This window comes from Ranitomeya variabilis, chromosome 2 (genome assembly GCF_051348905.1).
Source record: "Ranitomeya variabilis isolate aRanVar5 chromosome 2, aRanVar5.hap1, whole genome shotgun sequence".
Taxonomy (NCBI): Eukaryota; Metazoa; Chordata; class Amphibia; order Anura; family Dendrobatidae; genus Ranitomeya; species Ranitomeya variabilis.
Window position 1 is genome coordinate 450,046,678 of NC_135233.1, and position 24,489 is coordinate 450,071,166.

Sequence of the window (24,489 nt, forward strand, 5' to 3'; positions counted from 1 at the left end):
ATTTTCACAAGAGTAACAGGACAAACTGGTCAACAACTTTTGGGGTCCAATTTCTCCTGAGTATGCTTGGTACCCCATATGTGGGGGTTAACCACTGTTTGGGCACACGTCGGGGCTCAGAAGGGAAGTAGTGATGTTTTGAAATGCAGACTTTGATGGAATGGTCTGCGGGCGTCACGTTGCATTTGCAGAGCCCCTGATGTGCCTAAACAGTAGAAACCCCCCACAAGTGACCCTATTTTGGAAACTAGACCCCCCCAAGGAACTTATCTAGATGTGTGGTGAGCACTTTAAACCCCCCAAGTGCACTTTAAACCCCCAAGTGCTTCACAGAAGTTTATAACGCAGAGCCGTGAAAATAAAAAATCATTTTTCTTTCCTCAAAAATTATGTTTTAGCAAGCAATTTTTTATTTTCGCAAGGGTAACAGGAGAAATTGGACCCCAATAGTTGTTGCCCAGTTTGTCCTGAGTATGCTGGTACCCCATATGTGGGGGTAAACCACAGTTTGGGCGCACGTCAGGGCTCGGAAGGGAGGGAGCACCATTTGACTTTTTGAACGCAAGATTGGCTGGAATCAATGGTGGCGCTATGTTGCGTTTGGAGACCCCTGATGTGCCTAAACAGTGGAAACCCCTCTATTCTAACTCCAACACTAACCACAACACACCTTTAACCCTAATCACAACCCTAACCCCAACACACCCCCTAACCCCGACACACCCCTAACCCTAATCCCAACCCTAACCCTAATCCCAACTCTAACCACAACCCTAACCCCAACACACCCCTAACCACAAGCCTAATCTTAACCCTATTTCCAACCCTAGCCCTAATTCCAACCCTAAGGCTATGTGCCCACGTTGCGGATATGTGTGTGAGATTTTTCCGCACCATTTTTGAAAAATCCGCAGGTAAAAGGCACTGCGTTTTACCTGCGGATTTACCGCGGATTTCCAGTGTTTTTTGTGCGGATTTCACCTGTGGATTCCTATTGAGGAATAGGTGTAAAACCCTGCAGAATCCGCACAAAGAATTGACATGCTGCGGAAAATACAATGCAGCGTTTCCACGCTGTATTTTCCGCACCATGGGCACAGCGGATTTGGTTTTCCATAGGTTTACATGGTACTGTAAACCTGATGGAAAACTGCTACGAATCCGCAGCGGCCAATCCGCCACCAAATCCACACCGTGTACACATAGCCTAATTCTAACCCTAATTCTAACCCTAACCCTAGTTCTAACCCTAACTCTAGTGGAAAAATAAAAGTAAATATATTTTCTTTATTTTATCATTGTCCCTACCTATGGGGGTGATAAAGGGGAGGGTTCATTTTCTCTTTTTTTTATTTTGATCACTGTGATAGGTTTTATCACAGTGATAAAAATGTACATGGAACGAATCTGCCGGCCGGCAGATTCGACGGGCGAACTGTGCATGCGCCCGCCATTTTGGAAGATGGTGGCGCCCTTGGAGCAGACTGACGGATACCGGGAGGCTCGGTAAGTATGAGGGGGGGGATTGGAGCACGGGGGGAGCGGACAGGAGGACAGGGAAGCAGACAGGCGGACGGAGGGGAGCGGAGCACAGGAAGGAGGACTGGGGAGGAGATCGGTGGCGGGGGGCAGATCAGGGTTTCCAGCCATGACCGATGATATTGCAGCATCGGCCATGGCTGGATTGTAATATTTCACCAGTTTTCATAGGTGAAATATTACAAATCGCTCTGATTGGCTGTTTCACTTTCAACAGCCAATCAGAGCGATCGTAGCCATGGGGGGTGAAGCCACCCCCCTGGGCTGAAGTACCATTCCCCCTGTCCCTGCAGATCGGGTGAAATTGGAGTTAACCATTTCACCTGATCTGCAGGGACACGATCCCTCCATGACGCATACGCTGCGTCACAGGTCGGATTGGCACCAGCTTTCATGACATAGGTCGGGAAGGGGTTAATGATCCTGGGAGTCTTACAGTAGATTCCTTTTGATCCGGACAGACTTTACTATCAGGGAACATCACCCTTTTTCCTCTGTGATCTCCTCATCCTGACGAGTCTTTGGAGCTAGCCGCTCTGTTCTTTCAGACCTTTTTTCCCTTATTACCATCAAGGCAAGGTTGCCCTCAGGCCATCCCCATCCCTTGTTACCAGGGTGGTATTGTATTCCCACAGTTATGAGGGCATCGTTCTTCCCTCATCTCTTTCGGCACCAGTCCACATAATGGAATGGGTTCCCCATATTCTGGACGTGGTGAGTGCTCTGAGTAGGTACGTCTCGAGGACGGCGTCCTTCCGAAGGTTGGACACTTTGTTTGGGCTACCTCACTGTAAGAGGACTGCTTCCTGACGGTTAAAGGAAGGGTTTAACCGTTTCATCGGCCAGGTTAGCTTGGTGGATTTGTTACACCATCCAGGAATCCTTCCGTGTTAGATGTCAGCCTATCTCCCTGTCTATCGAGGTTTCTTGGATTCTAGCCACCAGGCGTCGGCACAGCACGACTGCAGGCTTGCGGGTTCGTCCAGTCCGCATGCATTCTTGAAGCACTATAATTCCCTGACTTTCACAGATGTGAGTCTGGGGAGGCGGACTCTGCAGGCCGCGGTGTCGCACTTGTAAGTAGCGGTTACACAGGGTCTGATCTGATGTTTCCCCCACCCACGGACTGCTTTGGGACGTCCCACGGTCTGTGTCCCCCAATGAGGCATAGGAGAAATAGGGATTTTTGTGTACTCAATGTAAAAATCCTTTTCTCCGAGCCAATCATTGGGGGACACAGCTCCCGCCCTATTATTAGCTTGTGCTTGTTTTATAATTTGACATGCTATACTCTCATATATATAATGTGACATGCTATATGCTCATATGTTGTTGTTGATCTCCTACTGCTTTTGCACCAAACTGGTTAGCTGAGAGCCAGCAGGAGGGTGTATACTGCAGGGGAGGAGCTAACTTTTATTGCATCACTTCGTGTCCACCTCCTAGTGGCAGCAGCATACACCCACGGTCTGTGTCCCCCAATGATTGGCTCGGAGAAAAGGATTTTACTGTGAGTACACAAAAATCCTTTTTTTTTTTACTTTTAAATAAAGTTGCTGAAGAGCAGTGACCACAAACCTTACATGTCCCAAAATGCAGCGCAGCAGAGTGGGGGTGTGCGGCTGCAGACTGCAGTGTTCTGAGTGGGGACAGTCATGTCCATTTGTACACGATGTGGAGATGGAGCTGCTGGAGGATAAGTGTCCATTGTTCTGTTTGCTTTTTGCTTTAGAAGCCCCGCACTGATTGGCTGTTTCATCGTAGACAGACTGTACTTTGAAGAGATTGGTCTCCTGGATGAAGGGATGGAAGTCTACGGAGGAGAGAACGTAGAGCTGGGAGTCCGGGTAAGAAATGTGCCTGATTCATTCATGTGTTTCTGTCTTTAGGAAGTAGCTATCTGACATCTAGCTGTGGTAGCCATATTGATTTCACGGTGCTGCTTGCCCGGTCACCCATAGGGTCCTCATTCTTCTCTATTAACTCTCCCTGGCTGTCAGTCCTAGTGATAGAACTCCTCAGTCTGTCTGGTCCAACCTATAAATTTACCATTTTTATTCAGGGGAACAATTTCTATGAGGCAATTTTTTTTATGGGAGGAGGAATGGGAGATAGAACATTTTTCTGACCCCAAATATGGAATCAGGATAAATCCCTGAATAGACCCGTCTTCTCCAGAAATCTAGTACCTAGAACTTGTATCATTAGGCTGGAGTCACACTACCTTAGGATTCGGACGAGAGCTATGTGAGAAAACGTCGCCTAGCACTCGGACCAGTGTTTATCTATGGGGCCGATCACATCACCGTATTTTTCTCCGGCGTATTCTACTTGCAGGTAAAATCGCAGCACGCTGCTATTGTCACCGAGACTCACCAATGCAAGCCTATGGGTGCGAGAAAAAAAAAAATCGCACGGCACTCGGACCATGCGAGTGCTGTCCGATTTTGACGTACCTGTGTAAAGCCGGTAATTCATGTGCGGTGTGCGGTGTACAGTAAAATCACACTGACAGATTAGAAATATATATTTGAGTAGGCGGTTGGTGGATATATATATATATATATATATATATATATATATATATATATATATATATATATATATATATATATATATATATATATATATATATATATATATATTATAGTAATTCATCTGCCGTGTTCTGTAAAAATCACCGCAGGAGTCGACAGGATGGAAGAGATGGATTACATACAGTAAATACAAATGGAATAGGTAGATATACAGATGTCAGTGACAAATATAATTAGTATAGTGTGTATGCAAATTACTGGACATGTATTTAGTAAAAGATTATTTTTTGGGAAAAAAATGGTGTGGGCTCCCGCACAATTTTCGTAACCGGCAGAGGGAAAGCCAACGGCTGATTCAGATGTTTATAGCCTGGGAAGGGGGTAATTTCCATGGAGCTTCCCAGGCTGGCATCAGCTCACAGCTATATAATTAGCCTTTACTGGCTATTAAAATGGGGGACCCTAAAAAAAAAAAAAAAAAAATGACGTTGGTTTCCCCTATAATTAATAACCAGCAAAGGCTATGCAGCCAGCTGCGGGCTGATATTAATAGCCTAGGAAGGGGCCATGGATACTGGCCCCCTCACCCCAGGCTAAAAACATCAGCTCTCAGCGGGAAGAGCAAGGCAAAGTGCCACAACTGGCGCATCTTGGAGATGCACTTTTTCTGGGGTGGCTGAGAGCTGATGTTTTTAGCCTGGGGGAGGGGGCCAGTATCCATGGCCCCTTCCTAGGCTATTAATATCAGCCCGCAGCTGGCTGCATAGCCTTTGCTGGTTATTAATTATAGGGGAACCCGACGTCATTTTTTTTTTCTAGGGTCCCCCATTTTAATAGCCAGTAAAGGCTAATTATATAGCTGTGAGCTGATGCTAGCCTGTGAAGCTTCATGGGAATTACCCCCTTCCCAGGCTATAAACATCTGAATCAGCCGTCTGCTTTCCCTCTGCTGGTTGCGAAAATTGTGCGGGAGCCCACACCATTTTTTTTCCAAAAAAAAAAAAAATCTTTTATTAAATACATGTCCAGTAATTTGCATACACACTATACTAATTATATTTGTCACTGACATCTATATATCTACCTATTCCATTTGTATTTACTGTATGTAATCAATCTCTTCCATCCTGTCGACTCCTGCAGTGATTTTACAGAACACAGCAGATGAATTACCTGCTTTTCTTCTATGTAATATATTACATATATTTGTGTGTGTCACTGACATCTATATATCTATGTACTCTATGTGTATATTTCCATTCTATTCTAACCTGTCAGTGTGATTTTACTGTACGCGCACATGAATTGCCAGCTTTTCTTCTATCTAATGACAGAATTGCTGTATGTAAAAGCTCATGTTAAAATCGCATTGCAGTCGGATATAAATCGGTTGCTAGGTGTGAAAAATTGGCTTGTACTCACATGACACTTGAATTACACTTGTGCGACTCTCGGCAGGGAGACTCTGACTGATTTTACATACGGTAAGTGTGACGCCGGCCTTACACTCAATAGATCAACCACTACAACTGCTCTTACGGAAAAGAATCCAGTCTGTGATGATGGTGAAATGTGTTTCGTCTGGTTGCAGAGGATGTGCTTTACTCATAATTACAGGCCCAGATCTTAAAAAATCCTCCTGCGCTTCACCATTTTTCGTTCAAATTTTTTTTTAGGCATCTTGTGATTCTTCCTTGGCAGCAGCTGTCTGGCACTGGTAGTATTTCCTAGTCTCTTTGTTGCCCAGTGCTCACCAGAGATGGATGGATGAGATAGGTCAGCGCCCCCACCCTAATTTATAGTCACAAGGTGTCTTTATTTTTGTAGTTTTCTTTACAGGTTCAAACACAAGGATGATGAGGGATGTAGATGACTGGTGGCAAGAGTGAGGGAGGAAGTAGCTAACGTCTGTGGCTGCCACCTGGGACACCACCCTGCACTGTAGGGACAGGGGCCTGACAACTCTGAGATCTTCTCGCTGCCGTGAAATGTATTTTACGTTCCCTTCCTTCATTCTTAATTGACAAGTTCTGCCTCATCCACAAATCTAAAACCGCCCTCCACATTCCCTGGTATTTATCAGATAATATACCACCGGTAAATTCATCATCTCGCTCGCCCCACATTGCTCTTATCTTATTAATTACCAGTTATAATCACTATTCTGGCACATGTAAATCACTGCTACGAGGTGCGGGAAGCAGAGCGAAGCCTGAAGGTCAAATTCTGGGGTGTTGCATTAGTGACCCCAAGTATTAGTCACATAAACTTAAACCTTCTAATGTTTGTTACTTTTTTCAAAAACTTTTTTTTTTTTCATATACTTCTTAGAATTGGGGTAAATACATCAGCAACGCAAGTTTCCCTCTTGCCCTGATTGTGTGTTACAATGTATCATTCTGGGGTCCAGGCTGGATACAATTGTAACAACTGGCAGCAGAACCTCTGGCTGTTTACTTGGCAGCACTTGATACATTGGCACTGGAAGAGCCATATTCTGGGCATTTGGTCATGTAATAAATAGCTCTTCAGGACAGATTCATTGGCCTAACATGTCAACTTTATATTGCTTAAAGAGTTTGTCCACTACTCTGACAACCCTGTCTCAATCACCATGTTTGCCCCCCTATAAAATAACACTTATATTCACCTCCGGTGAAGACACTGTTCCAATGCAGTCGGCGCCAACTTACCCAGGGATGGCGTAACATTATGTCACGCCATCCCTGTGCCCAATCATCACTGACTTCACCTCTCACCTTTGGATGAAGATGAATCTGACATCATGAAGAAGTGAGAGAGGAGCCGCAGTTGTCACTTTTACAATGCGCGATTTGTCTGGCCACAGGGGACATGAAGTTAGCGCTGAATGGGCTCAGGAATGGCTTGACATAACATTGTCAGGTCTGCGTCTCCCAGGGATTGCATAACAATCACTGATACATCATCGGCAATGGAGTTGAGTATAGATGTTATTTTACTGGAGGCATACATTCTGATTAAGAGAGGGTTGTCCGAGTAGTGGACACAACCTCTTTTGTACTAACGGGTCGGTAATTCGCTATTGATGGAGCTTTTTCAGCAATGCCCAAGCAAAGCTGGACCGCTCTTTTTGAAAAGCAGTAGTGCTAAAGTCGTCTGGTCCCTTTAATAGATAAAGGATCTATTTTCCGGCAGCCTGCGCCTTTCCAGCCACCGGCGTTCATTAGTTTATGACATAATCCACGATGCGTTTTCAAACTTGACAGCGCCGATCAATAGGAACCGTTACTTAGCGTTAAGCACACGGTATGATTTCCCTGTATGATTACATGTTCCTAATGACAATCCCCATTGTCCTCCCGGGACTTGTAAGAGAAAATTAAAATCCAGCGGTTACCAGAGCCGCGTCTGATTCATTCCCCCTTTAACGACGTTATCAGCAGCTGTCATCTTTTAGCTGCACATATGCTGCGGTTCGGGGACTCGGCCGCGCTTTGCCTATCACGCGGCGGGATTGTACTTATCTTTCGGCAGTGATGGCGCGTGCGTCGGGATTACTGATAGTAACACCTGCTCGGCCCTCGCTTGTGCCGCTGATTTACTGCTAGTTAACGTGGCTTCTCGCATTTAGATTACACAACGGCTTTCTCTTGGCGTTGATTAAATATTCGGTGCACACAGCGAGCGCGGTTCTCCGGGACGGAACACTTGTCTCGCGTTGGACCATCTGTTACGTTAGAGCCTTTTAAATTATTCACAAATCTGAACATGACACAAAGTAACAAAACAGAAAAAAGTGTCTCAACTTGATGAATAAGAGCACGGAACAGTAACTGCTCTGGGCCGGGTATCATGGAGGACACTGGATTCTGCTCCATCTGTTTGTGATCAACCCTGGGCCCCAAGTTTCTTGTCCTTCAGTTCTGGATCTGGAATGTTTGATTTGCAGGACCTTTGACCAGCGGCCACATTGGTTGTATGGGGAGAGACCCCTTGAGCCTCCTCCCATCTGCCAAGATCCCCGGTGCCGCTTCAGATGAGTTGGTCCAGCTCAAGATGGTTGTTGCAGCATGACAGATACATGACATTCTGCGGGGTCTTGTAATCGGAAGAGGTGCAGATGATCCCAGCAGGTGGGAAGAGGTATTCAAGGGTCTCGCCCAATGACCAGGGTCCTGCAAATCTTCTCTCCACACTGTAATACATTAGATTTCTGAATCATGCTTCAGCCGATTATTCCACCTACCACTATCTCATCTGAGCATCCCATAAACGGGTGCTCATTTGGCGAATTGCTGCTGTGCTCTTACGGTTAAGTTGCCGACCCATGTTTGATTTTGCAGGTTTATCATAGAAAACCACGCTATTTGCAAAATTTGGACATGCCCAATTGCCTTCACTACCAATCATCAGTTGGCTGGCGGCTCTGTTCACATTAGCTCGACAGGTGAACCCATTGATCATGAAGGGCTCCACCAACACTTGTCATTACTGATATGTTCACTGGATGCAATATCATCACCCATATTTCCTGAGCCCACTCACCCTGTATCTGTCTTTCATTACTTTTTTTTTCCTCTGTCCCTTGCATATTTCTCACCTTAATTCCTTGATGCTAACAAACAGTTGGCTTTCTCTGTCCATTTAGATGTGACTATCTCCTGTTTGGATTTTCCCTTCTGACTTCTAATTGTCCCCTCCTGTGTGTGATTTTCCTCCTTGCTGCCCCTCCCTCCTGATAAAATCTGGCTTATTATCTGTGCACTTAGTTTGGTATAAATTGAGTGTCATAGGTCTGTCTCCGTAAGTATGTCTCTTTAAGTATACTGCAGAAATAATACCAGAAATAGAACCACAAGAGAACACTAGGTAGAACTAACCGCTGTAACTAAATGTACTAAATTTCTATCTCCTTCCTCCACACTTACTCACATCATGCTGATATATGCTCCAACAGTTTGGGCTCCATAAAATCCTCCCTCTCCCTCTCACTGCTGGCAACATATCTCTCAATCCTGGCCCCCCACAGCTCATACCTACCATTACTGCACCCTCCTACTGCTCTCAACACAATGTAAACACCCGAAATCTCGCCCACTTAAAATCCATGCCCTTGGTGCCCACCACCCTGCTCCCTCTCTCTGGATCACTCTGGAATGCCCACTCCGTCTGCAATAAACCATGTGAATCACGACCTCTTTTCGTCTCATAAATTTTCTTTCCTGGGCCTCAACAAAACATGGCTGACACTCTATGACACAGCCTCCCTGCAGCGCTAGGTTATGGAGGCCTCCACTTCAACACTCCTCTATCTGCTAACGCACATAATGGAGGAGTGGGCCTTCTCCTTTCTTCCAACTGTACCTTTAACACAATCCCACCTCTACCCTCCCTTATCCTCCCCTCTTTTGAAGTCCACTCTGTCCACACCTACTCTCCCTCCAACCTCCAAGTGGCCGTCATGTACCCACCTTCCGGCCCGACCACTGCCTTTATCAACCAATTCTCTACCGGTCTTCTAAACTCTCTCTGCTGACATTCCCATCATCATCATGGGTGACTTCAACATCCCCATTGACACCCACCAGTCGGCAGCCTCAAAACTCCTGTTGCTCACTTCATCTTTGGGACTTACTCAGTGGTCCTCCATCACAGATGGACATACATTAGACCTAGTCTTCACCCGTCTCTGCTGCCTATCTAACATCACAACCTCCCCTCCCTCTCTATCTGACTACCATCTACTCACACTCTCATCACTGTCCTCCTCACCTGTCACCCATGTCCACCAACTTGTGCACCCCCGCAGAAACCTCGCACACTCTCTGACTCTGTTTTACCACTGTTCTCCGTATCTTCACTCCACGACACTGCCACTAGTTTCTACAATGCCACTCTTGCATCAGCAATCAACTCACTCGCCCCAGTCATGTATAGCAGAGTGCAAAAATAGTTTGGGTAAGGGAGCACTACAGCCGGGCAAAAGAGGCTTATTTAGGCATGACAAATATACACAGGGGTGCCACTTAGCACATAGCAAAGGAGCATATGAAGGGAGTGAGAGAAAGAAGCTGTGCAAATAAAATACAATTAAATAACAAAATTACAAAGTTTTATTGAAAATACAGACAGAAGACACAAATAAAACCATATTCAAACATAACTACCACAGCACTGGTCCCATGGCACATGAAGATGAAAAACTGACACAAAGTACAAAAATATATGACGGAAGGCATACTAATGCCACTCAAAGCATAGCCTACCAATATATTAACAAACAGGTAAACTCCGGGCGTCCCCAGAGAACCAAACAAAAAAAGTGCCCCTCTATAAAATAAGGAGGCTGATACTAGCTCTGGGGCCCCAATGAGCCTACACCAAAATAGTAGGGGATGAATATAATTATCCCAAAAAGAGCATGGATCAGAAAGCGGGGCGCCTATTAATAAAAAAAGCGCTACCAAAGAAAAAGAACTATATATGCAGGCATGAATATAATTAACGCTTTGTTAGACAGTATGGACGCCCTTAGAGGTGTATACACCCATGCCAGTGAGGTAAACGCATATGGCGCAAAAATAAGCCAAAGGGCTAGAGATAAATCACCCAGTTAGGTCGTCTGGTGAGTGGCATCAGTCATCAATGATAAGGCGTCAGGAAGTCAACAGATGAGAGAAGTAGTCCCGGGACCTGAGAGGTGTGGGGAAAGCCCCACGCGTATCGCCGCTAAAGGCAGCTTCGTCAGGGGAAGTAACTGGGGAAGGATAAGGGAGTCTTAAATAACGGTCCGGCAATGAGCAATAACTGGCGGCAGGTGGGCTAACAGCGCCCAGATACATACCATGAAGATGAGAAACGCTGATAAGCGCACGCGCAGGGCCTGGATAATGAATGCTGAGGCAAAACGAATCCCCAACTGCGCAGGTACAGGAAGAGAAGCAAAAGCCGGCGCATGCGCAAGACACGTCTTCCTGAGCACTTAGATGGTGCAAGGAGTGAAGATGTGCGCAGGCGCAAAGCACGTCCACCCACATATCGGAGTAGTACCGATATGATGGACTTGGAGCTTACTCCACCAGCAAGAAGAGCCGGTGTAAATAGCGCATAAGCAGGGTGTGGAATACTGCGCCATAGTGTGGTGTGGGTGCAAAAGGATAATTCAGGCACCATAGGTGTCACCCCACACCACGAAAAAACTAAAAAATGTATATAAATAACAAGAAAAGAACCAAATAGGTCCCCACAAAGCATATGACACAGCGCAGGCATAAAAAAAACCATAAACCCCACACGAAAAAAAGGGGGGGGGGGGGATGAGGGAAAATGGAGCAGGGAAGAATCCAGTAGAAATAAGGGATATAAACCAGGGGGAAAAAAAAGGAAGAAATAAGAAGGATGGGAACAGATGGCACACTATAGCCAGTGGTTTAGTAGTCAAATGTTGTTATTATTATCGTCAACATAATCAGAAGACAGATGATGAACAGAAAAAAACCAGGGCACACGGAACGTAAGTATATGGAGTAAAAGGACGTCCATGAAAAAAGAGAGTATGACCATAGAAGTCCCAAGGAGGCGGTGTCCCATCATCCTCTTTAGTGTTCCTCAGTTGTGAGCATATAAATCCAATAGGATCATCGTAAGAAGCTGTAGAAAAGAAGCTCCTCATTCAGCCCGGTGGGGGACAGACTCCGCAAGTTAAATATCCACCGGGATTCGATTTGAAGCAGCCGCTTCCTGTGGTCTCCACCTCTGGCACTAGTATGTATTTTCTGTAAACCAAAAAACGAAATATAAGCAGAAGAGTCACCATGATTAGTTAAAGAAATGTAGGGCGATTGGGGACACCGTCCTGCCCTTTTTTATATCTGATGCTGCCAGGTGTATTGTGGACAAATGTTTCTGTGCCCTCTTCCTAAACTCCTGTGAGGTCTGGCCCACATACACCTTTTTGCAGGGGCAGATGATGGCATAGACCACGTTAGCCGTCTTACAATTGATGTAAGAATTTAATCGGTATGATTTGGAGTCCAGGGGGGGTTGATAAAAAAGTCTTTGGTAACAGGAACATATTGGCACACATTACATCCCCCACAGGAAAATGACCCCCTCAACCGAATACCACGGTTCAAACAAGTGGGAGGACGTTGAGAAGTGGCTCCTAGTTAAGATGTCACCAAGATTAGGAGCCCTCTTGGCGGTCAGAGCGGGGCGGGGGGTGACCAAGGGGGAGGTCTGTATATCTGTTGTAAGGATGTACCAATGGGAAGATAGAATATCCCTTACCTGATTTCATTGGTCATTGAAGTCTGTAATGAATCGGACACTCCCGTCCTGATGACGATCACTAGGAGAAGTTAGTAGGTCCTGGATTAGTCCCTTGGCCCTTTGGAAAGCACGAGAAATTATTTTTTTCGGATACCCACGCTGCCTAAATGCCCTGGATTGAGTTAAAAAATCCTCATCCAAGGTACAGTTACGGCGAACCCTTAAAAATTGGCTGGTCGGGATACCCCTTCTAGTATGCAGAGGGTGAAAGCTGTCATACCTGAGGAGGCTATTCGTCGCAGTAGCTTTGCGGTAAAGGTCCGTGACTAGGTCTTTGTCCCGGATGGAGATTTTTAAATCCAGAAAGGTCACTGAATCGGGGGAGAGAAAATGAGTCAAGATAATATTTAGACTATTACAATTCAACTCATTAAGGAAGTCAAGGCACTCCTGCTCTGTACCTGTCCATAAAAAGAAGACGTCATCAATAAAGCGATGCCAATGCAGGACGTGTCTTTTGAAGGAATCAGAGCAGTACACGATGGTATCCTCCCACCAGCCCAAAAAGATATTAGCGTAGGCTGGCGCACCCCCGATACCTGCCGAAAAAAAGTACAATCAAAAAGAAAATATTTATGATGTAAAATGAAGTGAAGTAAATCAATCAAGAAAGAGTCATGAAAACGATCAGAGTTGCTCTGTTTGTTCAGGAAAAAGCTCACTGCCTGTAGTCCATCATGGTGGTTGATATTTGAGTAGAGCGATTCAACATCGCAAGTCACCAAGAATGTTTGTTCCGGACAAACAATGTCACGGCACGTGCTGATAAAGTGAGCTGAGTCCCTGATGTAAAGGCCCCGTCTCACTTAGCGAGATCGCTAGCGAGATCGCTGCTGAGTCACAAGTTTTGTGACGCAACAGCGACCTCAGTAGCGATCTCGCTATGTGTGACACGTACCAGCGATCAGGCCCCTGCTGTGAGATCGCTGGTCATGTCGGAATGGCCTGGGCCGTTTTTTGATCGTTGAGGTCCCGCTGACATCGCTGAATCGGTGTGTGTGACACCGATCCAGCAATGTCTTCACTGGTAACCAGGGTAAACATCGGGTTACTAAGCGCAGGGCCGCACTTAGTAACCCGATGTTTACCCTGGTTACCAGCGTAAATGTAAAAAAAAACAAACAGTACATACTCACCATCTGATGTCCGTCAGGTCCCTTGCCGTCTGCTTCCCACACTGACTGAGCGCCGCAAAGTGAAAGTGAAAGTACAGCACAGCGGTGACGTCACCGCTGCGCTCTGCTCTCACTGTACGGCGGCACTCAGTCAGAGCGGGAAGCAGACGGCAAGGGACCTGACGGACATCAGATGGTGAGTATGTACTGTTTGTTTTTTTTTACATTTACGCTGGTAACCAGGGTAAACATCGGGTTACTAAGCGCGGCCCTGCGCTTAGTAACCCGATGTTTACCCTGGTTACCCGGGTGCTGCAGGGGGACTTCGGCATCGTTGAAGACCGTTTCAACGATGCCGAAGTCGTTCCCCTGAACGTTGGTCGCTGGAGAGAGCTGTCTGTGTGACAGCTCCCCAGCGACCACACAGCGACTTACCAACGATCACGGCCAGGTCGTATCGCTGGTCGTGATCGTTGGTAAATCGCTATGTGTGACGGGGCCTTAAGATGGTAAGGAAGTGACCAACGGTTGTAGAAAAAAGTCCACATAGACATTAGCTTTTTCACTCAGGCTCACCCTGGACACTATAGGGCGTCCTGGGGGTGCAGTTAGACATTTGTGCACTTTTGGGAGTAAATAAAATGTCGGGATAACCGGAAACTCGACCTGTAGGTATTGTTTTGTGTTTTTATTGATAATGCCATAGTCAAAAGCTTGACCAACCAAGGACTGATATTTAGCCGAGAATGTCTTTGTAGGGTCAGAAGGGAGCTTAGTGTAAAATTTGTTGTTTTACCGCAAAGCTACTGCGACGAATAGCCTCCTCAGGTATGACAGCTTTCACCCTCTGCATACTAGAAGGGGTATCCCGACCGGCCAATTTTTAAGGGTTCGCCGTAACTGTACCTTGGATGAGGATTTTTTAACTCAATCCAGGGCCCTTACCTCAAGATTTAGGCAGCGTGGGTATCCGAAAAAAATAATTTCTCGTGCTTTCCAAAGGGCCAAGGGACTAATCCAGGACCTACTAACTTCTCCTAGTGATCGTCATCAGAACGGGAGTGTCCGATTCATTACGGACTTCAATGACCAATGGAATCAGGTAAGGGATATTCTATCTTCCCATTGGTACATCCTTACAACAGATATACAGACCTCCCCCTTGGTCACCCCCCCGCCCCGCTCTGACGGCTCCTAATCTTGGTGACATCTTAACTAGGAGCCACTTCTCACGTCCTCCCACTTGTTTGAACCGTGGTATTCGGTTGAGGGGGTCATTTTCCTGTGGGGGATGTAATGTGTGCCAATATGTTCCTGTTACCAAAGACTTTTTTATCAACCCCCCTGGACTCCAAATCATACCGATTAAATTCTTACATCAATTGTAAGACGGCTAACGTGGTCTATGCCATCATCTGCCCCTGCAAAAAGGTGTATGTGGGCCAGACCTCACAGAAGTTTAGGAAGAGGGCACAGAAACATTTGTCCACAATACACCTGGCAGCATCAGATATAAAAAAGGGCAGGACGGTGTCCCCAATCGCCCTACATTTCTTAACTAATCATGGTGGCTCTTCTGCTCATATTTCGTTTTTTTACTTTACAGAAAATCCATACTAGTGCCAGAGGTGGAGACCACAGGAAGCGGCTGCTTCAAATCGAATCCCGGTGGATATTTAACTTGCGGAGTCTGTCCCCCACCGGGCTGAATGAGGAGCTTCTTTTCAACAGCTTCTTAGGATGATCCTATTGGATTTATATGCTCACAACTGAGGAACACTAAAGAGGATGATGGGACACCGCCTCCTTGGGACTTCTATGGTCATACTCTCTTTTTTCATGGACGTCCTTTTACTCCATATACTTACGTTCCGTGTGCCCTGGTTTTTTTCTGTTCATCATCTGTCTTCTGATTATGTTGACAATAATAATAACAACGTTTGACTACTAAACCACTGGCTATAGTGTGCCATCTGTTCCCATCCTTCTTATTTCTTCCTTTTTTCCCCCCTGGTTTATATCCCTTATTTCTACTGGATTCTTCCCTGCTCCATTTTCCCCCCCCCCCCCTCCCTTTTTTCCATGTGGGGTTTATGGGTTTTTTTTATGCCTGCGCTGTGTCATATGCTTTGTGGGGACCTATTTGGTTCTTTTCTTGTTATTTATATATTTTTTGTAGTTTTTTCGTGGTGTGGTGTGGGGTGGCACCTATGGTGCCTGAACTATCCTTTTGCACCCACACCACACTATGGCGCAGTATTCCACACCCTGCTTATGCGCTATTTACACCGGCTCTTCTTGCTGGTGGAGTAAGCTCCACCTACCTGCGCAGTTGGGGATTCGTTTTGCCTCAGCATTCATTATCCAGGCCCTGCGCGTGCGCTTATCAGCGTTTCTCATCATCATGGTATGTATCCGGGCGCTGTTCGCCCACCTGCCGCCAGTTATTGCTCATTGTCAGACCGCTATTTAAGACTCCCTTATCCTTCCCCAGTTACTTCCCCTGACGAAGCTGCCTTTAGCGGCGATACTCGTGGGGCTTTCCCCACACCTCTCAGGTCCCGGGACTACTTCTCTCATCTGTTGACTTCCTGACGCCTTATCATTGATGACTGATGCCACTCACCAGACGACCTAACTGGGTGATTTATCTCTAGCCCTTTGGCTTATTTTTGCGCCATATGCGTTTACCTCACTGGCATGGGTGTATACACCTCTAAGGGCGTCCATACTGTCTAACAAAGCGTTAATTATATTCATGCCTGCATATATAGTTCTTTTTCTTTGGTAGCGCTTTTTTTATTAATAGGCGCCCCGCTTTCTGATCCATGCTCTTTTTGGGATAATTATATTCATCCCCTACTATTTTGGTGTAGGCTCATTGGGGCCCCAGAGCTAGTATCAGCCTCCTTATTTTATAGAGGGGCACTTTTTTTGTTTGGTTCTCTGGGGACGCCCGGAGTTTACCTGTTTGTTTATATATTGATAATATATAACCTCTCCAAGTCATTATTGCAAATATATAATGCGTTGTACAAGTCTACATCTATATGCTAATTGCATATTGTAGGTTAGCGACTCTACACTAGCAGTATATAGAAAAAGAGCACTGAGTCATAGCTAATTTATGAAAAAATACAAAATTACCTTTATTTAAACCATGTAACACATAAAACAGACAGATCCATGGAAAAAAACACGTGTAAAACAGCCAAATAGGCTAAAGTGGACACTGGGTCAGTGATCAAAAGATCCCAAGATGTTGGGTGCCGGCTGCAGAGCAATGCATCATGGGTTTACAACATTTACTGTGTCACCATATAGATAGTAACCAAAAGCATATAGAATTAGAGGCAGAAAAAACGGGCTGCTCCCATAGGTGCTGTATGCTACCCCTAGATAAGTAGGAGCCCTTATAATGCCTTCATATTCATAACTAGCCTATAACTAGATGACAGTATTATACTGGTGGCACAGAGTAGAAAGGTGTACAGGACCAAAGTCAAATTACATTACCCGTCATGGTGCAGAGCAATGGAGCCGGGACCAGTTCCCCAACGCACGTTTCAGTACGAGATGACCTTCTTCAGGGGGTGTGGCTAGTGTGGGTAATGATCCCTGTATTTATATTGGTGAAAAACAGTCACCTGTATCAAAGGCACCAATAAGAGGAGGTTTCAAGCGCATGTGCGCAGCCAAAAGTATCGCATACTGCTACACACCGGTACAATCAGTGCAAGTCCGGTCACGTGGGGCGGGCAAAGCTTCACCGTTACCAGGCGACCGGATACACAGAGGGCGGCGCCGCTGCGCAATGGCACCAAACATCCGGACTTGGTCACATGGGACGGCCGACGTCTCATCGTCACCAAGCAACCAGGTACATAGAAATTAGCACCGCCGCACACCGGCACCACCCATCCGGATCCGGTCACATGGAGCGGCCAGCGTCACACCGTCACCAGGCAACCAAGTACACTGAAGGAGGCGCCGCTGTGTAGCACGGGGCCGGATAGTGGAGGCACTCAGTGCGTACATTTAAAGGGAACCTGTCACCACGTTTTTGGAAGATGGGATAAAAATAGAGTTAAATAGGGGCAGAGGTGGGCGTTACATTAGTGTGTGTGTTATGCGTTTATTACCCACCTAAGTTGCCGAAATAACTTTGCAAAGTCTCCGTTTTCGCCTGTCAATCAGGCTGGTCAGGTCGCATGGGCGTTGTCTTCCCCCAGATTTGGCGTAGTTTTCCGTTGGTGGCGTAGTGGTGTGCGCATGCCCAAAGTCCGGAATCCTCTTCCAGGGGATTTAAAATAGCGCGGTGTTCGTTATTGCATTGGTGATCGGTGGGCGCGGCCATCTTCCTTTGGCCGCGCGTGCGCAGAAGCGGCGCTCTGCTGGCCGCGGCTTCAGGAAAATGGCCGCCGCGATATCCATCTGCGCACGCGCGGCATCCCGCGGCCATTTTCCTGAAGCCGCGGCCAGCAGAGCGCCGCTTCTGCGCACGCGCGGCCAAAGGAAGATGGCCGCGCCCACCGATCACCAATGCAATAACGAACACCGCGCTATTTTAAATCCCCTGGAAGAGGATTCCGGACTTTGGGCATGCGCACACCACTACGCCACCAACGGAAAACTACGCCAAATCTGGGTGAAGACACCACGCCCATGTGACCTGACCAGCCTGATTGACAGGCGAAAACGGAGACTTTGCAAAGTTATTTCGGCAACTTAGGTGGGTAATAAACGCATAACACACACACTAATGTAACGCCCACCTCTGCCCCTATTTAACGCTATTTTTATCCCATCTTCCAAAAACGTGGTGACAGGTTCCCTTTAACATCGCCGATCAGACAGGATACAATGAAACTGAATTTAAGATGTTATAACAAAAAATCTAATAACTCCATATTCAAGAGATACAAATAGTGTATATAGAAAGATTTTACATATACTGTACATCAGTTTCTATAGTTCTCATATCACTGGCAATTACCAAGGTAAACTACCACAAACAATAGTCCAATTCCAAAGAATTATTATATGGTCCGTTTTTCTAGTCCAAACATGGACGCCAATACATAGACTTTCCGGAATCATGCTTTGTAGTAGAAATCCAGTTGATATGAATGGAGTAATTTTTCAGCCATCCCGGCGATAACCGTTGAAAACATACAGGCGAGATATTGACAGGGAATCATCACTTGAAAAAGACAAAACAAAGTGATAAATACACACTAATAATAAAAGAATAAAACAGATAATAAAACCAGCCATTAAAATCAAGCAGATGGCAAAGGAAGTGGCAGGGAAAAGAAAGACCACACACAGGCAAAAGGCACAGAGAGATGGCTATAGGAAAGAGGGAAATCCTTGTGATTCATTAAGTCCATTGGGGGACATAGTCCCCAAAATGGTGATCCACCTACATTCCTTTTGTGCTAGTAAGCGCTTAATATCGCCACCCCGAATGCCACTGCGGACATGTTGGATACCCCTGACCATAAATGATGAAACAACTTGTAATGTTTAGGAATAGTTTTTAGTAAAGTGAGGTCCGTTATAGAGGCTGCCGCCTGGATGTCACGTACATGCTCCCGTGTACGTGTCCTTAATTGGCGTGATGTCAGGCCAATATAGATTTTGGGGCATCCGCATGTGGCATAATATATCACCTGTGTGGTGGCACAGGTGATATATTGTTTGATGGAAAAAAATTTTGCGCCATCCGCTGAAGTAAAGAAAAGAGGTGCAGAATTTTCTGCACAAAATCCGCATCTCCTGGCAGAATCCGCAGCTGCGGATTTGCCGCGGTTTTTATGTGGATTTAGTGTGGTTTTTGTGCGGAATTGATGCGGATTTTGTGCGGATTTTCTGCAGTTTTTCCCAATGCGGATTTCTATTATGGAGGGGTGCAGAAACGCTGCAGATCTGCACAAAAGAAGTGACATGCACTTCTTTGAAATCCGCAGCAATTCCGTACTGATTTTTCTGCACCATGTGCACAGCTTTTTTTTTTTTTTCCCATAGACAAACATTATACTGTACATCACAGTGCGGATCTGCAGGGTTTCTGCGTGGAAAAAACGCTGCGGATCCGCACTAAATCAGAATCGTGTGCCCCCTCTCTGTTTGTGTCCCTCAAGGCTCTGTCAATCTATACCCTTGGACTGGGACAACTCAAAGTCCTATGGTTTCCAGTACCATCTATATGCCGATGACACTCAGATCTACCTTTCTGGCCCAGATGTCACATCTCTTCTGTCCAGAATCCCAGAGTGTCTATTCGCCATATCCTCCTTCTTCTCCTCTCGATTCCTCAAGCTCAATGTGGACAAATCTGAACTAATTATCTTTCCTCCATCTCGCATATCTTCCCTACCTGATCTATCTATCACAATAAATGACATCACACTTTCCCCTGTCCCGGAAATCCGCTGCCTCGGAGTAACGCTTGACTCTGCTGTGTCCTTCAAAGCGCACATCCAACCTATCGCTACTTCCTGTCGCCTCCAGCTCAAAAATATTTCCAGAATCAGTCCTTTCCTCAACTCACTACCAAAATGCTTGTGCATGCCCTCATCATCTCCCGCCTCGATTACTGCAACATCCTCCTCTGTGGCCTACCTTCTAACACTCTCGCACCCCTCCAGTCCTTAACTCTGCTGTCCGACTTATTCATCTCTCTCCTCACTACTCCTCCGCTTCCCCTCTTTGCAAATCCCTACACTGGCTCCAGAATTCCCAGCGTAGCCAGTTTAAACTACTAACGCTGACCTACAAAGCCATCCATAACCTGTCTCCTCCGTATATTTCCAAACTAATCTCCAAATATCTTCCCTCACGTAATCTCCAGTCCTCCCAAGACCTCCTATTCTCCTCCACACTTATTCTCTCCTCACCCAACCGCCTCCAAGACTTCTCCCAAATATCCCCCATCCTCTGGAATTCTATGCCTCAACACGTCTGACCACCACCCTCGGAACCTGAAAACCCATCTCTTCAAAAAAGCTTACAACTAGTGATGAGCGAGTATACTCGTTGCTCCTGTTTTCCCAAGCACGCTCGGGTGAGCTCTGAGTATTTGTAAGTGCTCGGAGATTTAGTTTTTGACGCAGGTGCATGATTTACGGCTGCTAGCCAGGCTGAATACATGTGAGGGATTGCCTGGTTGCTAGGGAATCCCCATATGTACTCAGGCTGGCTAGCAGCTGTAAATCATGCACCGAGCCGTTATAAATACTCGGAGATCACCCGAGTGTGCTCGGGAAAACCCGAGGAACAAGTATACTCGCTCATCACTACTTACAACCTGTAATGACCACGCGGCCACCTCAACACCATCGGAGCTACTGCAACCCACAACCTATTGTCTCCTCCCCACCATCCTGTAGAATGTAAGCCCGCAAGGGCAGGGTCCTCGCCCCTCTGTATCAGTCTGTCATTGTTAGTTTGCTTACTGTAAGTGATATTTGTATTTTGATGTAACCCCTCCTCATGTACAGCACCATGGAATCAATGGTGCTACATAAATAAATAATAATAATAAATGATAACACTGGTCTAATGTGTATGAGGGGCTTAAGAACTGACTGCTGGTGACCAAGTGACAGAAACAGCAGACCTGTGGAGTTCATACAGCTCCGCTTACTGCACATAGGTGGTCAGGAACAGAGGGAAAAATTTGGGTGGATTGATCATTTCAAGGGGAGGAGGTTTTAGCAATTTTTTTTTTCTGGCATTATTGGTTGACTTTTTTGGTCCTGTTCTTTCAAAATGGCGCATGTGGTTCCTGAATTTTGTGCAAAAAATCAAAAATGCTTCTTAAATGTAAACTATTTTGTGACTTTTTTTTTTTTTTTTAAACAAAATGACTCCTGATCTGGTGAAATGTCACAACATTTGTGTGAAAATCCCAGGAGTACATAAAATCCCTCCAGGGAGTAATGGTAATTTGTGCAAAAAAAAAATAAATATATTTTTAAAAACTTCACAACTGATGTATTGGCCTAAAACATCTGGAAACCACAAACATCGCCCACAATGAGGGGGAAAAAACCACAGGCCAACACACAAGTGCAGAATTTTTAATGAAACCCAATTTAAAGTTTAAAAAATAAAATGAACAATCCTTTTAAAAGCCGAAAGTTTAAGAAAAGCGAAATTCTGAACTTCTTACAGTAACATTTGCACAATTTCTAGTTATAAATAATTGAGGATGTGAGGCGTGTTGATCCGCGAGTCATCTCATTGCTGCCACGTGTCCCATTTCGTGGCCGGGATCTTCTTGTATATAGGAAAGGCGCGTGTGATCAGATTTGACCTTCTTCTGGTGCCGGGATCTGGGGCTCGGATGCTCCTCAGGGTCAGTCCGGGTAGAGAGAGAAACGCAAATGACCAGAAACACAGAGTGCAAATACCATCCAGCGCGCAACCGGGTGAGGAGTAACGGACAAGGTTCAGCTCCATTGGTTCTGCAGCTTGAGGCTTCATTCACACGTCCGGTTTTCACATCTGCGTTCTGTCCATCTTTTGCATGGGTAGAACATGTACCCATTATAGTCAATGGGCCTGTTAATACGACCGTGTGTCCGATCAAAAATGGACATCTTTCCCTGATTTTTTTTATTTATTTTTTTCATGGATCAAAATTACCCATCCAAGGCTGAGTCCATAAAAATCACCGACTGCATACAGTCTGTGATTCGTATTCTAGCAAGTAGAAGCTTTGCAGTTTTTTCACCACCAGTGAAAAATCACTGGTGAATAATGGTCCCAGTTTTTGTGGCATACCAGAAAAATCACTGACCTGTGAATGAGGCCTAATGAATGTTACAAATCCTATTCTCCAGTCATATCAAGAGCTGTAATCACTATTCTGCTAGTTCTCCTGTTCACTCGTGTTATTTGTTGCCCCCTGCTGGTTCAGTTCATAGAACACACGCTGCACATTGTCACTCAGACGATTACATGGGATAGGATTAGAGGCAGCAGTCAGTACCACACATAATGGTCTTAGATACATACTCAGCAGAGATCACACATCAAAGCGTATGACAAGTCAGTGTATCTAAGCCGATCATGTGTTATAGTCTCCTGAGCCACTGTATCTAATCCTACCACATGTGATACTGTCAGCTTCTCCTGTGAGATGTGTCACAAGTCAATGCATCTAATCACGGAGAGGCTTACAGCTGACCGTATTACATAGGATTAGATACCGCGGCGCAGGAGGCTGTATCACCCATGATAAGCTTAGATACATGGGTTTGCCACGGTATCCCCCAGTAGAAGTTACAGCTGACAGTATCACATAGGATTAGATACAGTGGCTCAGGAGGCTGTGTCACCCATGATAAGCTTAGATACATGGGTTGGTCACTGTATCCCGCAGTAGAAGTTACATCTGACAGTATCACATAGGATTAGATACAGTGGCTCAGGAGGCTGTGTCACCCATGATAAGCTTAGATACATGGGTTGGTCACTGTATCCCGCAGGAGATGTTACAGCTGACAGTATCACATAGGATTAGATACAGTGGCTCAGGAGGCTGTGTCACCCATGATAAGCTTAGATACATGGGTTGGTCACTGTATCCCGCTGGAAATGTTACAGCTGACAGTATCACATAGGATTAGATACAGTGGCTCAGGAGGCTGTGTCACCCATGATAAGCTTAGATGCATGGGTTGGTCACTGTATCCCGCTGGAAATGTTACAGCTGACAGTATCACATAGGATTAGATACAGTGGCTCAGGAGGCTGTGTCACCCATGATAAGCTTAGATACATGGGTTGGTCACTGTATCCCACTGGAAATGTTACAGCTGACAGTATCACATAGGATTAGATACAGTTGCTCAGGAGGCTGTGTCACCCATGATAAGCTTAGATACATGGGTTGGTCACTGTATCCCGCAGTAGAAGTTACAGCTGACAGTATCACATAGGATTAGATACAGTGGCTCAGGAGGCTGTGTCACCCATGATAAGCTTAGATACATGGGTTGGTCACTGTATCCCGCAGGAGATGTTACAGCTGACAGTATCACATAGGATTAGATACAGTGGCTCAGGAGGCTGTATCACCCATGATAAGCTTAGATACATGGGTTGGTCACTGTATCCCACTGGAAATGTTACAGCTGACAGTATCACATAGGATTAGATACAGTGGCTCAGGAGGCTGTGTCACCCATGATAAGCTTAGATACATGGGTTGGTCACTGTATCCCGCAGTAGAAGTTACAGCTGACAGTATCACATAGGATTAGATACAGTGGCTCAGGAGGCTGTGTCACCCATGATAAGCTTAGATACATGGGTTGGTCACTGTATCCCGCAGGAGATGTTACAGCTGACAGTATCACATAGGATTAGATACAGTGGCTCAGGAGGCTGTATCACCCATGATAAGCTTAGATACATGGACATTCTGTTCTCTGATCTTTGGATCGTCAGCTCTTGAGGGCAGAGCGCAGCTCGGTAGGTGACAGTGTAGTACAGGGGCTTTCTCCCTGGACCACATTAGTATGTGCACTCGTCTCCGTGCTCGGCCCACTCCCCGTGTTATCCATGGACATGGCAGCCGTCCCACCGTGCAGATGGCTCCCGGCTTGTTCTGGAACAGGAGCCCTTCAGACTGGAGGCCGATGGCTGCGAGACAGCTTGTAAACTGCTCCTGACAGCGCTGTAAGCCGCTGCAGAGCACCAGGGGCCCTGGAAAGGACCCAAATGCCGCTCTGACCCCACATCTCCAGCCTCGAGCACACAGCTGGCCACATGATGGGACTGCGCAACTAACATGTGCAAAAAAGAGCGCAGCCCCCTAGTCCTGTGCACCCTTCAGTGTTGTTCATCTGCCATGTATAGATTAACCATTAATTGCTCTGCGTTTACAACACTGGTCTCCGATCTGTGGGTTTCCTGCTACTGCAAAACTTCCCAGCATGCATAAAGAGCCTCCATCATGTATGTCATGC

At 46.0% G+C, this 24,489-nt stretch overlaps 2 protein-coding genes and 1 long non-coding RNA gene across 7 annotated transcripts in view; 2 read left to right on the forward strand and 1 right to left on the reverse strand.

Moving 5' to 3' along the window:
* The window catches only part of GALNT18 (polypeptide N-acetylgalactosaminyltransferase 18), a 240,199-nt gene that overhangs the window by 188,767 nt on the left and 26,943 nt on the right, over window positions 1–24,489 (forward strand). Inside the window, exon 6 of the mRNA XM_077287257.1 lies at window positions 3,272–3,386. Coding sequence (XP_077143372.1) covers window positions 3,272–3,386 — 115 coding nt within the window. The remainder of the gene's footprint in view (window positions 1–3,271; window positions 3,387–24,489) is intronic.
* LOC143806570 (uncharacterized) overlaps window positions 11,488–24,489 on the reverse strand; it is a 99,021-nt gene continuing 86,019 nt past the window's right edge. Inside the window, exons 2-6 of one of the 5 annotated variants that reach the window (XR_013221511.1) lie at window positions 18,501–18,707; window positions 12,791–12,928; window positions 12,610–12,700; window positions 12,348–12,447; window positions 11,488–11,833 (exon numbers count right to left, since the gene is read on the reverse strand). Coding sequence is in view for 2 of the 5 variants with exons in the window: in XM_077287258.1 (XP_077143373.1) it covers window positions 12,354–12,447; window positions 12,610–12,700; window positions 12,791–12,928; window positions 17,152–17,191 (363 nt within the window). In the remaining 3 variants the exon portion in view is untranslated. Of the gene's footprint in view, window positions 11,834–12,347; window positions 12,448–12,609; window positions 12,701–12,790; window positions 12,929–17,020; window positions 17,381–17,650; window positions 17,828–18,500; window positions 18,708–24,489 lie in introns of those variants that run through there. The other 4 variants (XR_013221510.1, XM_077287258.1, XM_077287259.1 and 1 more) reach the window with 4 other exon arrangements.
* Window positions 14,506–15,456, forward strand: LOC143806572 (uncharacterized). The gene is made up of 2 exons (XR_013221513.1): window positions 14,506–14,606; window positions 15,111–15,456. It is a non-coding gene; the product is annotated as an uncharacterized LOC143806572 (long non-coding RNA).